Source organism: Clarias gariepinus, chromosome 11 (assembly GCF_024256425.1).
Source record: "Clarias gariepinus isolate MV-2021 ecotype Netherlands chromosome 11, CGAR_prim_01v2, whole genome shotgun sequence".
Lineage (NCBI taxonomy): Eukaryota > Metazoa > Chordata > Actinopteri > Siluriformes > Clariidae > Clarias > Clarias gariepinus.
This window is the reverse complement of record NC_071110.1, coordinates 11,794,824-11,810,803: the sequence shown is the minus strand read 5'-3', so window position 1 is coordinate 11,810,803 and position 15,980 is coordinate 11,794,824. Positions and strand designations below refer to the sequence as shown.

Below are 15,980 nucleotides of genomic sequence, written 5' to 3'. Positions count from 1 at the left end.
TAGATTATCGGGAGTGCCTACAATACAAGTCCACTTTAATGAGATGTTCTTAGAAATGAAAAGATATTAAGACGGATCTGTTGGTCGAATCATGTGATATCATTCTAAGCCTGTGATGAAAAAGTAACTAACAACTCTTGATCAATCAGAATTGAGAATTCTACGCGCTAAACAATCCCACATTTTGGCGGGAACAAGCACGGGAACAGCAGTCCATATCTGGGTGCAAGCTGGAAGATCATTTCTTGATAGTTCCTTTCTAAACCAGTATGACTCACACTGTGGCTAACAAGAAAAAAATAGAAGAAAAAAAATGGTGCAGCTCAGCTGTCACAGCTGCTTTAATCCAACCCCAGGCTGTTGATATAAGCGACACATGGAGGTGATGTGTTGCGCTTTGCTTTTCGTTGGGGTTTATATGTGCAGTGCGTCCCCTGAGCATGGCCCACCGTGCGATAACATCTCAAAGCGAGTGCTTATCGCCAACCATTATATTATAATCATTAGTGATCGTGGCCCTTTCACCCGTGCTGCAGGAGAAGCGCGGGGATCCATTAATCTAAACTAGAGCCTTGCGCTTCTCAGCACTGCTCGTTTTCATTCTTGCCCAACGGGGAATAATATAATAATAGGCCAAGATCTCATCAGTGAGCTGGCATGATGGTGGATACTTTTTTATGTTATTGAGCTCACCATCGAAAACTATTACACACCAGTTAGGGTTCATTTATGCTGGTTTGTGTTGCATTAGCATCCTTTGCTCTTTTACTGGAATGAGATGTGCTACCTTGTTAGTTCTCTCCTGCAAATGGAAGTTTAAGATGTTAAACAGACTCTAATAGATCTATCTCAATTTTTATAATCTCCCCAGTTTAGTGCACATTTCTGCTCACTTAGGAGACACTTGAACAGTGGTGCTTATGCAGCCTACAGCTGTATATTTTAGATTTGTTGCTTAGTACAGATATTCATATAACATTTTCTTTGACAGTAAGATGTAGAATGCATCCTGATGAGGTTTGCTTCCTGGTTTTAGGTAAGACATGGAAGAAATGAGTAGCTGTTCCAGTGATCGAACTGATCTATATGATCCATTGAATTTCCTCTGCCAGTCTGTGGCAAGTAGCAAAATGTTTATGTAGAGCTAGTGGTCAATAGTGAAACACACTGACGTGTTTGTTTGGTCTCAGTCCAGAGTATTTTTAGGGTTCTCAACTGACAGGGATGTGAAATTCGTTAGATCAGGTACTTAACAGAGACAGGAAAGCATTGCACTTCTTTTTTAAGGATCTCTTTATTCCAACAGTGCCAAGCGTGCAGAGCAGAACACAGTAGTGTATTATGGGTAAGCAGTGCGCTGGGTGATATATTGCTATGCTCGTGCCTGAGTCGTGCCTCACCAGTAATCAGTTTGGCCATGCTGCAAGTTTAGGCTGTTCTTCACACCAGCGCTTCTCCACAGTGATTGACAGCTGGTCCGCGGCTCGCGTTTTTCTCCCTGCGGAAAAGATACACGTCGATGAAAGAAAAGGCAAAAAAAAAAAAAAAAAGCTCGTGCCTCTTTTCGGCGGCGTTAAAATTTACGCTCTGCCCTCGACCTCCCGAGTCACGTGGTTTGCAACCAAAGCAGACTCAGAATGTTAATTACAGAAACAGTGGCTATCACCTCGACTCACTTCTGCTTGTCTATATCAGCATCAAATGCACTCTTAAAAACAGTACACTGTTCAAAATTGGGAAAACGTAATTTATTTCTGATTGAATGACATATTAGGTTCTGCAAAAATTATTTTTGTGTGTTTATCCACTAAAATAATGTGTTTTAAAGATTGTAAGTTTAAATCCAAGGGTTTAAATGCAGAGAGGAAGTTTTCACCCCTGTGTCATGTCTTTAAACTTCTGCATATAGAAAATTGACAACAAAAAAAATGGCAAACAAATAAATGTAGCTGTACTTTCTCATAGAAATACAGTTAAAGTTGTGAGGGCCTTTAAGGTTTTGCCCCTGATCTCTGCTATAAATAAATAAAATATTAAATATTAAGCATAATAATAATAATAGCACTACCTTAAGGACTGACCTATGTTTTTATTATTTTTTTATTTATTTTTTTATTTATTCTTTCATTTGTTAACTGGAACATAAAGCTCTTTAAGTTTGTCAGATTTTTTCCCCTCTAAAACACTTATATTTCCCCGTTATAAAAAGTCGTTCCGTAGGGTTCCTAAAAGGATTCTGGTTAGAAATAATTTCTGATGGGTACAGTTTTAAAAAAATCTGTTAAAGAGTTAATTGTCACCTTTTTTCACTTTTCTTGATGCATTATTTTATGGGCATAATGACCTTAAGCCTGCATGGGACATAAAATGGTTTATCTTATGTTTTAGACAGTAAGTCTCACGTTTTGTCAGATAGGTAAAATTGTCTAAATCTGCTGCTAAATATGTTTTGAGGCACATACAAATAGGAGAGTGTTTTGGTTCGATAATAAAATCTGTAGACGCTAACAGACACCAAGGCTTAATCAGCATCTTCCACACGTGACGTGATGTTTGATTTCCATCTGAAAGTGACATGATTTGATTGTCTGGCTATTTCCGAGACAGATTTGAAAAAAAAAAAAAAGACTTTGCACGCGTAATGTTTCTTCTCAATTTTGCGCAACTCGACGCTTAGCCCTATAATGCAGAGCACTGCACTAACGTCAGTCTCATGAATAAAAAGAGTAAACACAGCGACACACACACACACACACAGAAAGAGAGAGGGGCTTTGGCCCAGATCCCCCACCTCTTCTCCCCTCTGGTCTGCCCGAGTCTGCTCTCAGCTAATCAAAGCCCGAGTCAGGCCTAATATTTCTCACTTTATTACCGAAGTGGCAGCGGGGCCGTGTAGCCCACCATCGCACACTGCGCTACCCGTCTCACCTGCACTCCACACGGCCATTTTCCTTAGACACTTCTGGCAAAAGGAGCAGGTCAAAAATGAAACGAAAGGAAATTACTAGACCTAAGTCTTTTAACCTTAAGAACTAATAATAATAATAATAATAATAATAATAATAATAATAATCATCATCATCATCATCATCATCATCATAATAATTCGTTTTTATCATTTACTTTCTATTAATTACTACATCTTTCTTCGCATATTTATTTGCTTGATTGTTACTTGCTTTTTTTATTTTAACATATCATTCCTAAATGTATGTTTTTTTAAATATAAAACCTGTTCACAGTTTGTGAGTTTAGTGAGTCACAAATATTGTTGATTTTGATCTTAACTTTTTTTTTACTGTAATATATTGGCTACAACACAACATTTTATTTATCATAAAATTCTAATGTCTTTGATTTCACCGGAGGTGAATAACATGTACAAATTAAAGTAATTAGATATGATCTGAGTGACCATGCTGTAATCCGAATATACACAGGCTTTTTTTGACTGTAGGATACAGAAGCTAAAGAATAATTTTTGTTATAGATGAAACATTAGTGTGGAAAAGCAGCATCAAATGCTGCTGGCCTTTAACGCACCTGTGTATAATGTATGCGTATACCTGTGTAGGCAGGCTCTTAAATATGATGTCAGATTAGTAGGACACTTCAGCTCACCTGTGGAGGCGTCCTATTTTGGCATACTATTTAGCCCGCTGCTTAAGACACGGCGTATTGAGCATGCGTGCAGGCGGCGCGCGGATCTGTCGCGGGAGGCATTTCTCCTGATCGATAGCTCCCTCTAGCACCGAGCCTTCCCCAAACTTCATACACTCGAGCACCGTGCTTAGGAACTGCAGTTTTCCCCATTGTAGCTAAAACACAGTTCAAAATAATACGATAGCCATTTAGTGGTTAGCTATTATTATTATTATTATTAATTTTTTAATATTATTATTATTATTATTAGTAGTAGTAGTAGTATTTGTATGTTGTGTGGGTGAATATTTCTCTCATTTAGTTACAGTTACGTTAAAACTCATATTAAATAATCATGTATTTTTCTTGTTTTTAATAATAATAATAATAAGAAGAAGAAGAAGAAGAATGTTGTCGAGCTACAGTCTGTGCTCTTGTTCATATTCATATGTGCCTGTTTTTTTTTCTTCCTTTTTTCTAATAGTTTGTTTGTTTTGATTAAAGCTTAATAATACTCTATGGGAAAAGGCCTGTAAATTGCCAGTGACGTCATTAAGATAAGCTGAGCTTGCATAAAACGAAATTTGAATTTTAATCGTTTTAAACAATATTACAAGTCTCGTCTTAAATCATAACATAAAGACGATCATTCTTGTCTGCTCTTTAAGAGGGGGCAAACATTTAAATATTTTACTGAAGTAGGATAATCATGGTCAGACATAGTTAAAACAGAGTTGAATTTCTTGTTTGTTTTATTTTAATTTTTATTTTATTAAAGGTAATTCTAGTTAAATGTTATTTAAAGGATCGATCTCTCTCTCTCTCTCTCTCTCTCTCTCTCTTTCTCTCTGTTTATAAATACACATATACATATTAATCTCTGCGCCTTAACGCTGTCACCTATATACATGAGAAGCAGCGCATGTGTAAGACCATAGACAGACTCAGTATTGATTTCAGATGCGGATGGTTTGAGTACAGCCAGAACATATGTGGTGGTTGTGAGTGCGTGTGTGTGTGTGTGTGTGTGTGTGTGTTTGGTGGCTGACAATGTAAGACATTTCCGTTTAAGAGTAAGGCTCCTACCTCCACAATTTTTAACATCTTAGCCTTAGTTTACCTTAAAGCTAGTTAACATTTTTGTTGTTTTTAATTTCGGACCAAGAAACCTGATTGTATTCATTCCCTTTTTTATATCTCCATGCCACAAGCAGGCTGTATCAGTGTGACTTGTCTATAGGATGTATATTGGTCTATAATTGATGCCTGGAAGGTGTGTAGGGCCATTAGGAGTCACTAAGTTGATCCAGCCTCCTGTAAACTTTAGAGCCTTCACGTCTTTCGCTTTCTCTCGTCCGACAAAAGGACCAAAGGAAGAAAGTATTTTTATTAAAATGGCCTTAACACTTGGTTGATTCAGCAGTGAGGTGATGCAGCCCATTGAGTCAAACAGCCTTTGAAATACGTCTTAACGGGAGGCACGTGCGCCGATATGAGCTGCACTTTGTACTGCTGCTTGGCGAAAAAGTGAGAAAAAAGGTTTAGAATGCTAGATCCTTATAAAACATCACTCTTTATAATGTTTAAACAAAAAACAAAGAGGGGACTCAAAACATAAGAAATGTCGCGCATTATTTTTAGATTTTTTTTTTTTTTTTACAATTAACAGTCTATAACATGCTTTTTTGTTTAAGCTAAATAAAAATGGGTTTACAAAATAACTTGTTATTACAAAAAAAAACAAGCTGATTAAGCAAACCGTTATTCGATTAGTATATTTCTGTCATAAAACTTCTCCGGTGCCTATGAAGATGCTCTAAACAAAGCTGCTCATTTGCAACTAACAAGCAATGAAGCTTTATTAAACCAATTTAGCTTGCTAGCTTATACAATTGCACAATTGCAAAATTACACTGAGGTGACGCATTTGCCTATAATAATAATAATAATAATAATAATAAAGAATCCATAAAGATGAATGCCTACCTTATGAAAATATTCTCCCCAGTCCTCTTTACCCAGTCGATTAAAGATCACTGGAGAATTAAAGAAAGGAAAAGAAAGGGAAGGCACTGGCATACATCATGGCTCTGCGTCTTTCTGGCTATCCCCAACATTTACTTAGATATGACACTTTGTGGAGGGTTTTTTGCCAATTGGTTTCCTCTGTTCCCTATAAATAGGACCGAGTGCAGCAGCGGAGCGGCGAGGAGACAGCTAATGGTCACTTGTACGGAAAGATGCTGATTGGTCTCGACCTGTCGTGACGTCACGGGGCTGTGAATAAGTCTGGCTCGTGCGCTTTGCGGGAACATTCAGAACACTGAAGGCTGCTTGAGGAGCGTCAGTAAGGCAACGACCTGTCACACACAACCTGTTCTTTGTAGCATCTTTCACCTCTTTTACCTCACCGAGGAGGAAACACCCAACCTGAAGGAAACGCACTCTCAAGTTGCTAGATGGTTATCTTATCATACTGGAGCGCGCGCCGGTGGACACATGGACGTGGCTAAACTGAAATGCACTCAGCTCGCGCTTTGACGTGATCTTCTCGTTTGCTGATTCCGGTTGCATTCTGCATCTGCCAAGAGACACTTTTGCTTCAGCGCTCTTTCTTCAATGCTTAACCTTGACAACAAGCGCAACTTCCCGATGCGTGATGATGTTCTATGTGTAGCCAACATCCGGTTGGTGATTTAACTTTACCCACGTGTACTGGCTTTATTTTCCTTACTGCAAATGTGTTTGTGTGGAAGAGGACCTAAACGACTGACAGCTGACGCTCTGCAGGTTGTTCCTGCATGAGAAGGCTCACGTTTCATCATTCGGGGTTGTTTTTCCTTTTTTTTTTTTATTTGGACGAAACGCAGAAGTGGTGCCGATACCTGAGTGTTTTTTATACAACAACCGTTCACAGAGATTTGGAAGAGACTTGGAGTAATCTTTAGCGCTTTCGTGTTTTTGTGTGCGTGTGAAATAATACAAAAAGGCTCTCAAAGGTTGTGGAGGAAAAACGCAGCAGTGGTTGTGGGAGAGCATCCAAAGACGATGGTCCACTGTGCAGGCTGCGAGAGGCCTATACTGGACAGGTTCCTGCTCAATGTGCTGGACAGAGCGTGGCACATCAAGTGTGTGCAGTGCTGCGAGTGTAAATGCAATCTGACTGAAAAATGTTTTTCTCGAGAAGGGAAACTCTATTGCAAAAATGACTTCTTTAGGTAAGTTGGAGATAAAGGTATTTAACGGTCATAACCATTGATTTCGTTAATGTTTAGATGGAGTCCAATTAAGAACCAATATATGTTTTTTTTAATTAATAAATATTTAATATAATTTTATTGCTAGCTGCTTTAACATCATGTATTTAGAAATTAATAAAAACAAAAAAAGGAAACTAATTTTGGTTTAAATAACAGTTTACCATATCATCTCATTAAACATCTAGCACATACACCATACATATAAATGTAATCATATCTAATAAAAATCTGAAAACATTAAAATGTACGCTAATTCCTGACTACATATTTAACAATTATTTATTATTTATTATTTATCATACACTCTAGTTCTATTTTATTATGTCACATTTATCCAGCTAAAATATATTTTTTATGTAATTCTAAACTAAACACTCCACTTATTTTCTGACACGGAATAAACTGCAGCAATACATCTCTCTTGCTTTACTAACAAACAAAAAAATCTCAGTGTGAAGTAGGAGGGTAAGATTTGTCAACAAGGTTATCATGTAGGTTTCTTTGATTATCACGGCAGTTAATTAAAGACTTCTTAATTTAAATTGTCATGCAAAAGAAAGAGCAGCTCCATTAAGGCTCTGTATACTAGCTTACAGTAAAGTGTGTCAGGAAATCACACTTAGTGCAGGCCGAAAAACCACAGGGATCATTGGTCAGATATAAGTGTTTGTGTGTGCGGGTCGAGCGCGCATGTGATAAGTGGATTTGAATAAAAACACACTTTTGAGGTGAAAATCAGCAGGCAACACAATCAAAGACTGGGAATCAACAAAACACTGGGCATCAGAATACACACTATTTAGTAGAGTAAATTTCGTAGTAGGTAATGTGTCTGGATATGCACTGAATGAAGGTATTATAGTGTTTTCTTACGTTGATCATCGCCTTACATATGTACATATAGTATGCGGTTTGGTGTCGGTCGTTATTTAACGGATCATATATTGTTATAATAATAATTATTATAATAATTTTTTTTTTAATTATTATTGTTATTACTGTTGTTGTTGTTGTTGTTGTTGTTATTCACCTACAATAAGCTCTTAGGGTTAGGTTTAAATCGCCTTTATTTCAAGTTGAAAATATATGAAATCTGTTGTATTTCGCAGGCGCTTTGGGACCAAGTGCGCAGGCTGTGCTCAGGGCATTTCGCCCAATGACCTGGTCCGCAGAGCGCGCAGTAAAGTGTTCCACCTCAACTGCTTCACATGCATGATGTGCAACAAACAGCTGTCCACGGGGGAGGAACTCTACATCATAGACGAGAACAAATTTGTGTGCAAAGACGACTATTTAAGTAACACTACCGTCAAAGACAGCAACCTTCTCTCGGGTAAGATAAAAGTCACTGGAAAATTAATGACACTTGTAACAGTTAAAACTATATTGAATAATGGAAGTTACTCAAGTGAAAACCGATGGAATTATAATTCCCTTTAATGATAGCTCAAACACTGTACATTTTTAAAACATATATATATATATATATATATATATATATACGATTTTGGTGTCAGTTTACTTTCTCTAAAATATTTATAAACCATGTATAATTTTAATAGGTTAAAACAAATGGACGGTATACTCTAAAAATATGCAAAAAAAATTATAATAAGTCGATGTAATACATTTAAGATGGTATTTTAAAACAGCTGCTTTATTCTCGATTTAGCATTTATAATAAAACGTTATTATATTAATAAATGCATATAAATATTAATAAAGGGATACTTTGTGTTTCTTACATGAAGATGTTTTTAACATTCAAACATTTGCAAAAACTTTCCTGGAGGCAATTTTATGGGTTAATCTATAGGAACCTTTTTATTGTTAAGCAAGAAATAACAAAAAAAAAACAACAACAAGAAATATAGTAATAGAAATAAGTATTGACCCAAAGGCCTAATAAGGAATATAAACGAATTAAACGATTTTTTAATTGTCAATAAACATTCAGATTATCAATACGTTAATTTTTTTAAGTTAAAATATGCGTTGCACTTGTATTATTATTATTATTATTATTATTATGCACTTGAATGATAGTCAAATAGCAAATCGTTTTCATTTTTTTTATTTGTAATGCTTTATTTTATTTTTTTATTTTGTATTTCTATTTAAATTTTTCCCCTCTCCTTATTTTTGCGCTTTTCAGTAACAGCCTGCAGTGATCCGAGTTTATCACCCGACTCCCAAGACCCGCTTCAGGATGATGTGAAGGACTCGGAAATCGCCACCTTGTCGGACAAAGAAACGGTGAACAACGAGAACGACGACCAGAACCTGGGCGGGAAGCGGCGCGGCCCGAGGACCACCATCAAAGCCAAACAGCTTGAGACGCTGAAGGCAGCGTTCGCGGCCACGCCCAAGCCCACGCGCCACATCCGGGAACAGCTCGCGCAGGAAACCGGCCTCAACATGCGCGTCATCCAGGTAAAATAAATCTAAAACTAAATAAGTAAAATAAATGAATAGACTCATCTACAGATTTTTTTCTTTGTTTTATTTGAATTATTTAGGTCAGACTTTGAAGAACTTTAATATAAATAATATATGAATAAATATTTGGACAGTATATAATTCTGTTAAATAGCATATAAGCTACATTTATTTGTTTTATGAATTATTTGTTATCGTCCCCTCGCCGATGACCTCAAGACAAAAAAATTAAACAAGATTAAAATTTACTGGCATCTGCGAATCTTCGGAAGTAGTATTTATACTGTTAGCCTATTTTTTTTTATTATTATTTATTCTTGGCTCAAGTGATAGAGAGAGATGCCAACTGGCGTTAGGCTGGCGGGAGCGGCGGGATGCTTGGCAGCGCGGCGCCATCACGCTCTGCGCCCACATTTAGCCATGCTGGGACGCTCTTCAGTCAAGTGGAAAGTCTATACCAAAACCACCCGATTCTGCTTTTTTTTTTTTGCGTGACGATGACTGTTGATGATTGTAATTTGTAGACGTGTTGGAGCTGGTATTAGACAGGACGTATCTCCTCCAGACTGTAGAGTTACACAATAGTGCAATCTGCTGTCACCATGCGGAAACCCTCTGATGAATGAGGATAAAATATTATAAAATATATGCCTAGTAAATAGGTGCTGTGGGAATAGTCTGATATATTAATGGGGCTGAACATCAGATCAGCAAGATTTGATGATTGAAGTGCATCATATTAAAGGGGTATAAACGTTTTTTTATTGATAGAAACAATAATCTAAGTGTATTATTTGTAATAGCCTTTTATTATTAATTAGACATTTCAGGTTGTTTACTGCTGCCCCTCAGTGAAGTTAGTTTATATTGCTGCAATACGAATTTAACGAAAAGTAGACAGCGTTAACGTCGTTGTGTACTCCTAATGTTGTAGCTAGGTTTTAGGACATAAACTTATATGAAAAAGTTATGGGCTTGAGTAAAAAAAAACCACACAGATAAATAAGATGGGTGAAATATTGGGGAACTAAAAAACAAATTCAGGTTAACGTTGTTATTTTGCAATTTGTCCGATTACTATATATCTACGGTACAATGGAAATTTGAATGTGGTTAATGGATAAATAAAACGTAAGTTCTAAAAAAAAATGCATTCCTACATGCAAGACGTTTTAATATAATATAAACATATTATATATTATATGTTATAAACAAACTCTTTATTTATTCTAAATAAATTCATATTTAATTAAATGGAAAAATGCGACACATCAATGTAGAAAATGGTGTTGTAGATGTTTGGCTTTGGGTTCTTCACCTATATAATTAATGTGTGTTTGGGTTGGTTTTCTGCGTTAGGTCTGGTTCCAAAACCGGCGCTCTAAAGAGCGGCGCATGAAGCAGCTGAGCGCGCTCGGCGCGCGGAGACACGCGTTTTTCCGGAGCCCACGGAGGATGCGCACGCTGGTGGACCGCCTGGAACCAGGAGAACTCATCCCGAACGGCCCTTTCTCCTACTACGGAGGTAAGCCTGGCTTCCTTATCCTCCTCGCACCTCTGTCCTAACCGCTGAGCGCTTTGACACGCGTCTGTAAAATCGCCGTTTCCATTTGTCCCGCCGCCGCAGGAAGTCTTTGAAGGCGCATACTGTTCATCAGCCAGCTGGAAACAGGAGAGCCGAGTCTGATCGCTTATCGGGTTGTGCAGTCTAAGAAAAATATATGTAGCGGATTTTATTAAATGATCAATTCATTCTTAATGGCTTTTTGGACAGTACGGCTGTTTAAAGCCACTGGCAGAGTCACGACAATACAAAGATGACAACTATTCAAAGCGCGCAAACGAAAACTTGAAACAGTGCATGCTTTGAATATAGTCTGGTGAGAAAATTCAAGGGTTAATTCAGCCTGTGCATTCTGCTGAACTCTTGCCTTTCGGGCAACAGTGTTTAGTGTTATTGCTGTTTTAGACTTGGCCGTTATCACCGACACATTTCCGCTGGAACTGTGTTCAGCCTCTCCTCGTCTTCATTCATGCGTGAGTCGTTAGCATAATTGAGGTCAGCTGGTTAGCCATTTCTATCAACAGATTTTTATTCCACTGGCATTTCTTTCCCTCTCATCTTTAGCACTCATAGGACTTTAATGTTTTTGCTATTTATTGAACTATTTCTAAATGTAAAAATATGAGCCTTTCTTGAGAAATGCATAGGGAAAATGATAATAGATTGTTATTAATGCCACTTTAATTTGTTAAGTGACTAGGCATGTAAGATGTAGTTTTTTCTAATAGTTTTTTTAAATACATATTTTTTAATTTGTCAAGGAAAGAACTACATAAGTTATTAATGATAATTAAAAAAAATCTTATCCCATGTTTTTATTATATGATTATTTTTATTTATATAATGATTGCTATTTTACATTATGTTAAATATTTCAGTGTACGTAGGACTGTTCTAGAATTAAGATATGGGCTGAATTGTAAAAATATTATATTATAAATGAACTAATTCATTTCTCACCACTTTTACTTCACTTGATTTAAATGAAACATTGTGACTATTGTGGGACAGTATAAGTCTTTTCTACAAAAAAATACAGATTATTTTTTGGCATTTTTAAATGTGTACTTTAAGTTTTATTTGTTTAAAAAAAAAATCTATATTTTTTATATGGCAGATTATCAGAATGATTACTATGGACCTGGAGGGAACTACGACTTCTTTCCTCAAGGACCACCATCCTCACAGGCCCAGACCCCAGTAGACCTCCCTTTCGTCCCATCATCAGGACCCACTGGCACTCCTTTAGGGGGCATGGACCATCCCATCCCTGGGCATCATCCATCCAGCGAAGTACAGCGCTTTTCAGACATCATGTCTCACCACCCAGGAGAGTCGCCCAGCCCAGAACCAGGGATCCCTGGACCTCTGCACAGTATGTCGTCCGATGTCTTCGGTCCTAGTCCCTCATTTACCTCACTCTCCCTCAATGGAAGTGGATACAGCAACCACCTCTCCCATCCTCCTTCGGAAATGAACGAGGGCACAGTCTGGTAGCTCCTGAAGGTGTTTCTCCAGAAAGAAATTAGGGACATCAAAAAAGAGCGGATGGCAACAGGGACGCTGGTTGCTTTTTTGCCATTCATATTTATTATTTTTGGACTATTTTCATTATTTTGGTGATAAGAGAGCATAAACAGGTGCAGCATACAAAGAGGCCATAGCCATTTACTATAATATTGTGTTGCTGTTCAGTTTGTTGTTTTTTCCTCATCAAAGTCAGAACTCGAGCACAGAAATGACTGATGGCTACTGTTGACCTAATCGCTGTATGGACAGCGCTGTGAGGCTTAGCACAGCAACCCCCCACACCTCCTGAAGCCCTCCATGCACCACTGGTTAAAACTTCACTCTCAAAACAATGATCACAACATATTAACAGTATTAGTACTGTCAAAGACATAGCTTTACAGAGAAACACCCACGGCGGCTTACCTAACGCTTACCTGCGATGTTGACTCCAGGAAAGACCTAAGCCGGCAGACTAATTTATTTATTTGAAAGCTCCTCAGACCTCTTTGCCTTTCAAGGCTTTGCCATATTGACACTTAAACAACCTTTTTGACACTAAATATGTTTCTGGAGGCAGGGAGGAAAAAAAAGTTTTTTTTTTCTCTGTGTGGACATATCCCTTTGTTTTTCCTAGAGTTCCACCAAATCTGAAGTTGGCCTTCAAAAGGCAAACAGTAAATGTTGTATGGATTGTGAACCCTTTATTTAATGGAAGAGAACTTGAAATGTTGTTAAATGAAGTCTACCTTCTAAAATTATTTTAACGAGGGTCTGAAAGGGACTTAGAACAGTCAACTGTTTACGTAATATATTTAATTCAGGAGTTAAAAGTATCAACCATGTTTTAGAACCTCTTGATCCAGATAAAGAAGTTCCAAGCAACCAACCAAACTTTTGTATTGACTTTATTTATATTGTATGAAGAAAAATGAGTTTGCTGGGGTTGTGGTTCACTGTGCTAGTTTGTACAAGATGTTGTTTACAAAAAAATGAAAAAGGAAAAAAAAAACACAAGTAAGTAGACAGTTGCCAAATAAAACCATAGCACAAATACTGTAAAAGTGCTTTGCACCATTATCTGCAGAACGTGTTGAAACAAAGTGTAAGTGTTAAAAAAAACAATAAGAAGTATTTACTTCTTGATTTTTTTAGTCTGCTGAAGAAAACATTAAAAAATTGTTAATATAACATACTTAGACCTACAAGTTTTATTTTTGTGTCTTTAAAGAAAAATCCAAACTATTAAAATTGATGGTCAAATGTGCAGCGAGCAGCTGCAAATTTCTTTAAATATCAAATTCTCATGGTATGTCTTTTATTGTTCTAATAAACCTAAGCTTATGTGACCTCCAGTGCATATTAGACCATTCACTGTATAAATACAACATGTTGAACAAATTTGTGAGTTTTTAATAAAATTAGAAAATATGAAATTGGGATGCTTGGTTTAGTAAGAAATCAATTTTCCATGTACCATACTCTGAGCAATTAACATTTCATTGTTATCAGGTACACATAAATAGGAATTTCCCATTTTTAGCTGCTGACAGTAACACTGGAATAATGTCTTAATATTTATTATCACCTTGGTCCCATACATATTAATTTTTCATAATTTCCCTTTTCTGATAAACATATGGCTTCCTTAAAATTTGTAAGTAACATAAACTCTACAATATACATATTCTGCAAACATTTAACCAGATGTCAGATTTGTATGAACATCTGTAACGTCTGTGGTTCACTGATGGTACAAAGAGATAAAGGACTTTATTAATGTTCCTTATAAGAACATTCTTAAGTGAATTCCCTGAAATGTGATATTTAAAGAAAGGCTTTTTAAGTTGGCTACAGGGCATTTTACATTGATGATTCACAGTACAAAATTATTGAAAATGTTAAAAATTCATATTTGTGCGGCTTTACGTTTATTAACAAATGATGTAAACCCTCTCTGATTGTTCTCTTGTAATTATAAAAGCATATTCACAATTTATTAATGGACTCTTCAGGGAGATCGCAAAATCTAAAACACGCATATACAAGCACAAAAAAGCATTTTGCATTTTGATAGTTCCTGTGATGCCTAAAAAGAGAAAGTGCACACTTTAGTCACAGTAAATATCTTACATAAATGATACTGCATAGGCTTTTTTTTATGTCTTTTCCTTTTTCTTTTTTTACTCAGAGCCTGGATGAAAAATATCGAAAAACCGCATCAGATATCCAGAACACCACTCTTGTGTCTGAACAAACAGAAACAAAGATATTTCAATTTGCAGTGGAGCAAACCTATTTCTAAACACCCAAGAATTCATCTCATTTCATAGACTGGAGGAAATAAAACAGTAAAGTCAGATGCATCCGATGAAATCCCTCTAGGATGCATCAGGAAAAAAAAAAAAAACCTGCATAGGTGCAGAGGCAAGGAAAGTCGGGCATCAAATTGAGCCTGGTGTCTTGGGAGGCGGCGAGGCTTTATCTGTGTGGTTTTAGTTTTGAAGGAGCCCAGCAGTGCCCCCACTGCACCCAGCACATAATCCACTATGAATTAATCATGGTCCTGGGAGTTAAACAGGCCTGCCGGGGCCCTCCTGAGCCTGGGGCTTAGCCACGCCGCTGACTCCGCGCTCTGTCACCCAGGAGGCCACAGCTCTTTAAATTCAAATCTGAGATTGATTGGACATTGGCTATTGGTTCTGCCTGACCTTGTAGACATGTTAAATATAAATGCACGTTAAGAGTATTGAATGTTTTTAAATGACATTTTAAAATCTTGATTGTGGGATCTCAATATAGCACCCCTCCTCCAGGTGTCAGCTTTTTATTTGTGTGTGCTGAAGGCGAATGTGAATAAGGATGCACATGCATATATTTACTGTATATTTAAAGTGACCAGAGTCTGTGTTTAGTAATTCTGATTTATAAACTATTTAACATCCATTCACCAATGCAACTCTGAAACTTATAAATGAATATGGTTTACATTCTAGTATTAATGTTTCAGTTCTGATGAACATCCTTAATGGAAACATAGATGCCATATGCTGGACCTTTCCATGTTAGTTTTATCAAGTGTGATAAACCAACACAGGAAGTATTCTGTGCATTGTAAAAGGCATTAAGAATAACTTGTGTCATGTATGATGTAGCTCATGGTTTCTTGGTTTCAAATTACAACAATTTTGCAAACTAGTCTGAAACTATGTTTAAATTTGGGCACTTTTAACTCTGCCGCAATGGTTGATTACAAAAATAAAACAACAAAAGGATTAAGTTGACTAATATTACCTTTAATTTGGAATTACAGTGCAAGAAGCAAATTCAATATTATTCAAAATAACGACAGGACATCTTCACTGATCCGGTTGTGCCAGGGCTGTAAACAGACATTCTCACTTATTGCTTGTTTTAATATTTTTTGCTTGCAGTTTTCAGTGAATGAAATATAACAGAGTTCGAATTGGGCAACTGACTCATACAGACAAGAACATTTTCACTTTTTGACCCTGAAGAACTCCATAGTCACTATGGTATTATGTCTCAAGTGATTGTCTTTCTGA

At 36.8% G+C, this 15,980-nt stretch overlaps 1 protein-coding gene and 1 long non-coding RNA gene across 2 annotated transcripts; one reads left to right on the top strand and one right to left on the bottom strand.

Annotated features, from left to right (window-relative positions):
• Positions 1 to 1,295: 1,295 nt before the first annotated feature.
• LOC128532775 (uncharacterized) lies at positions 1,296 to 5,805 on the bottom strand. Its single transcript, XR_008361318.1, has 3 exons — positions 5,629 to 5,805; positions 3,622 to 3,818; positions 1,296 to 1,498 (listed from the first exon to the last, which is right to left on the bottom strand). It is a non-coding gene; the product is annotated as an uncharacterized LOC128532775 (long non-coding RNA).
• A 166-nt stretch (positions 5,806 to 5,971) lies between these two features.
• Positions 5,972 to 13,797, top strand: lhx1a (LIM homeobox 1a). Its single transcript, XM_053507465.1, has 5 exons — positions 5,972 to 6,860; positions 8,012 to 8,235; positions 9,058 to 9,335; positions 10,701 to 10,866; positions 12,023 to 13,797. The coding sequence occupies exons 1-5, from the start codon at positions 6,691 to 6,693 to the stop codon at positions 12,400 to 12,402; spliced, it is 1,218 nt and encodes a 405-aa protein (XP_053363440.1). The 5' UTR covers positions 5,972 to 6,690; the 3' UTR covers positions 12,403 to 13,797.
• The last annotated feature ends 2,183 nt before the right edge of the window (positions 13,798 to 15,980 follow it).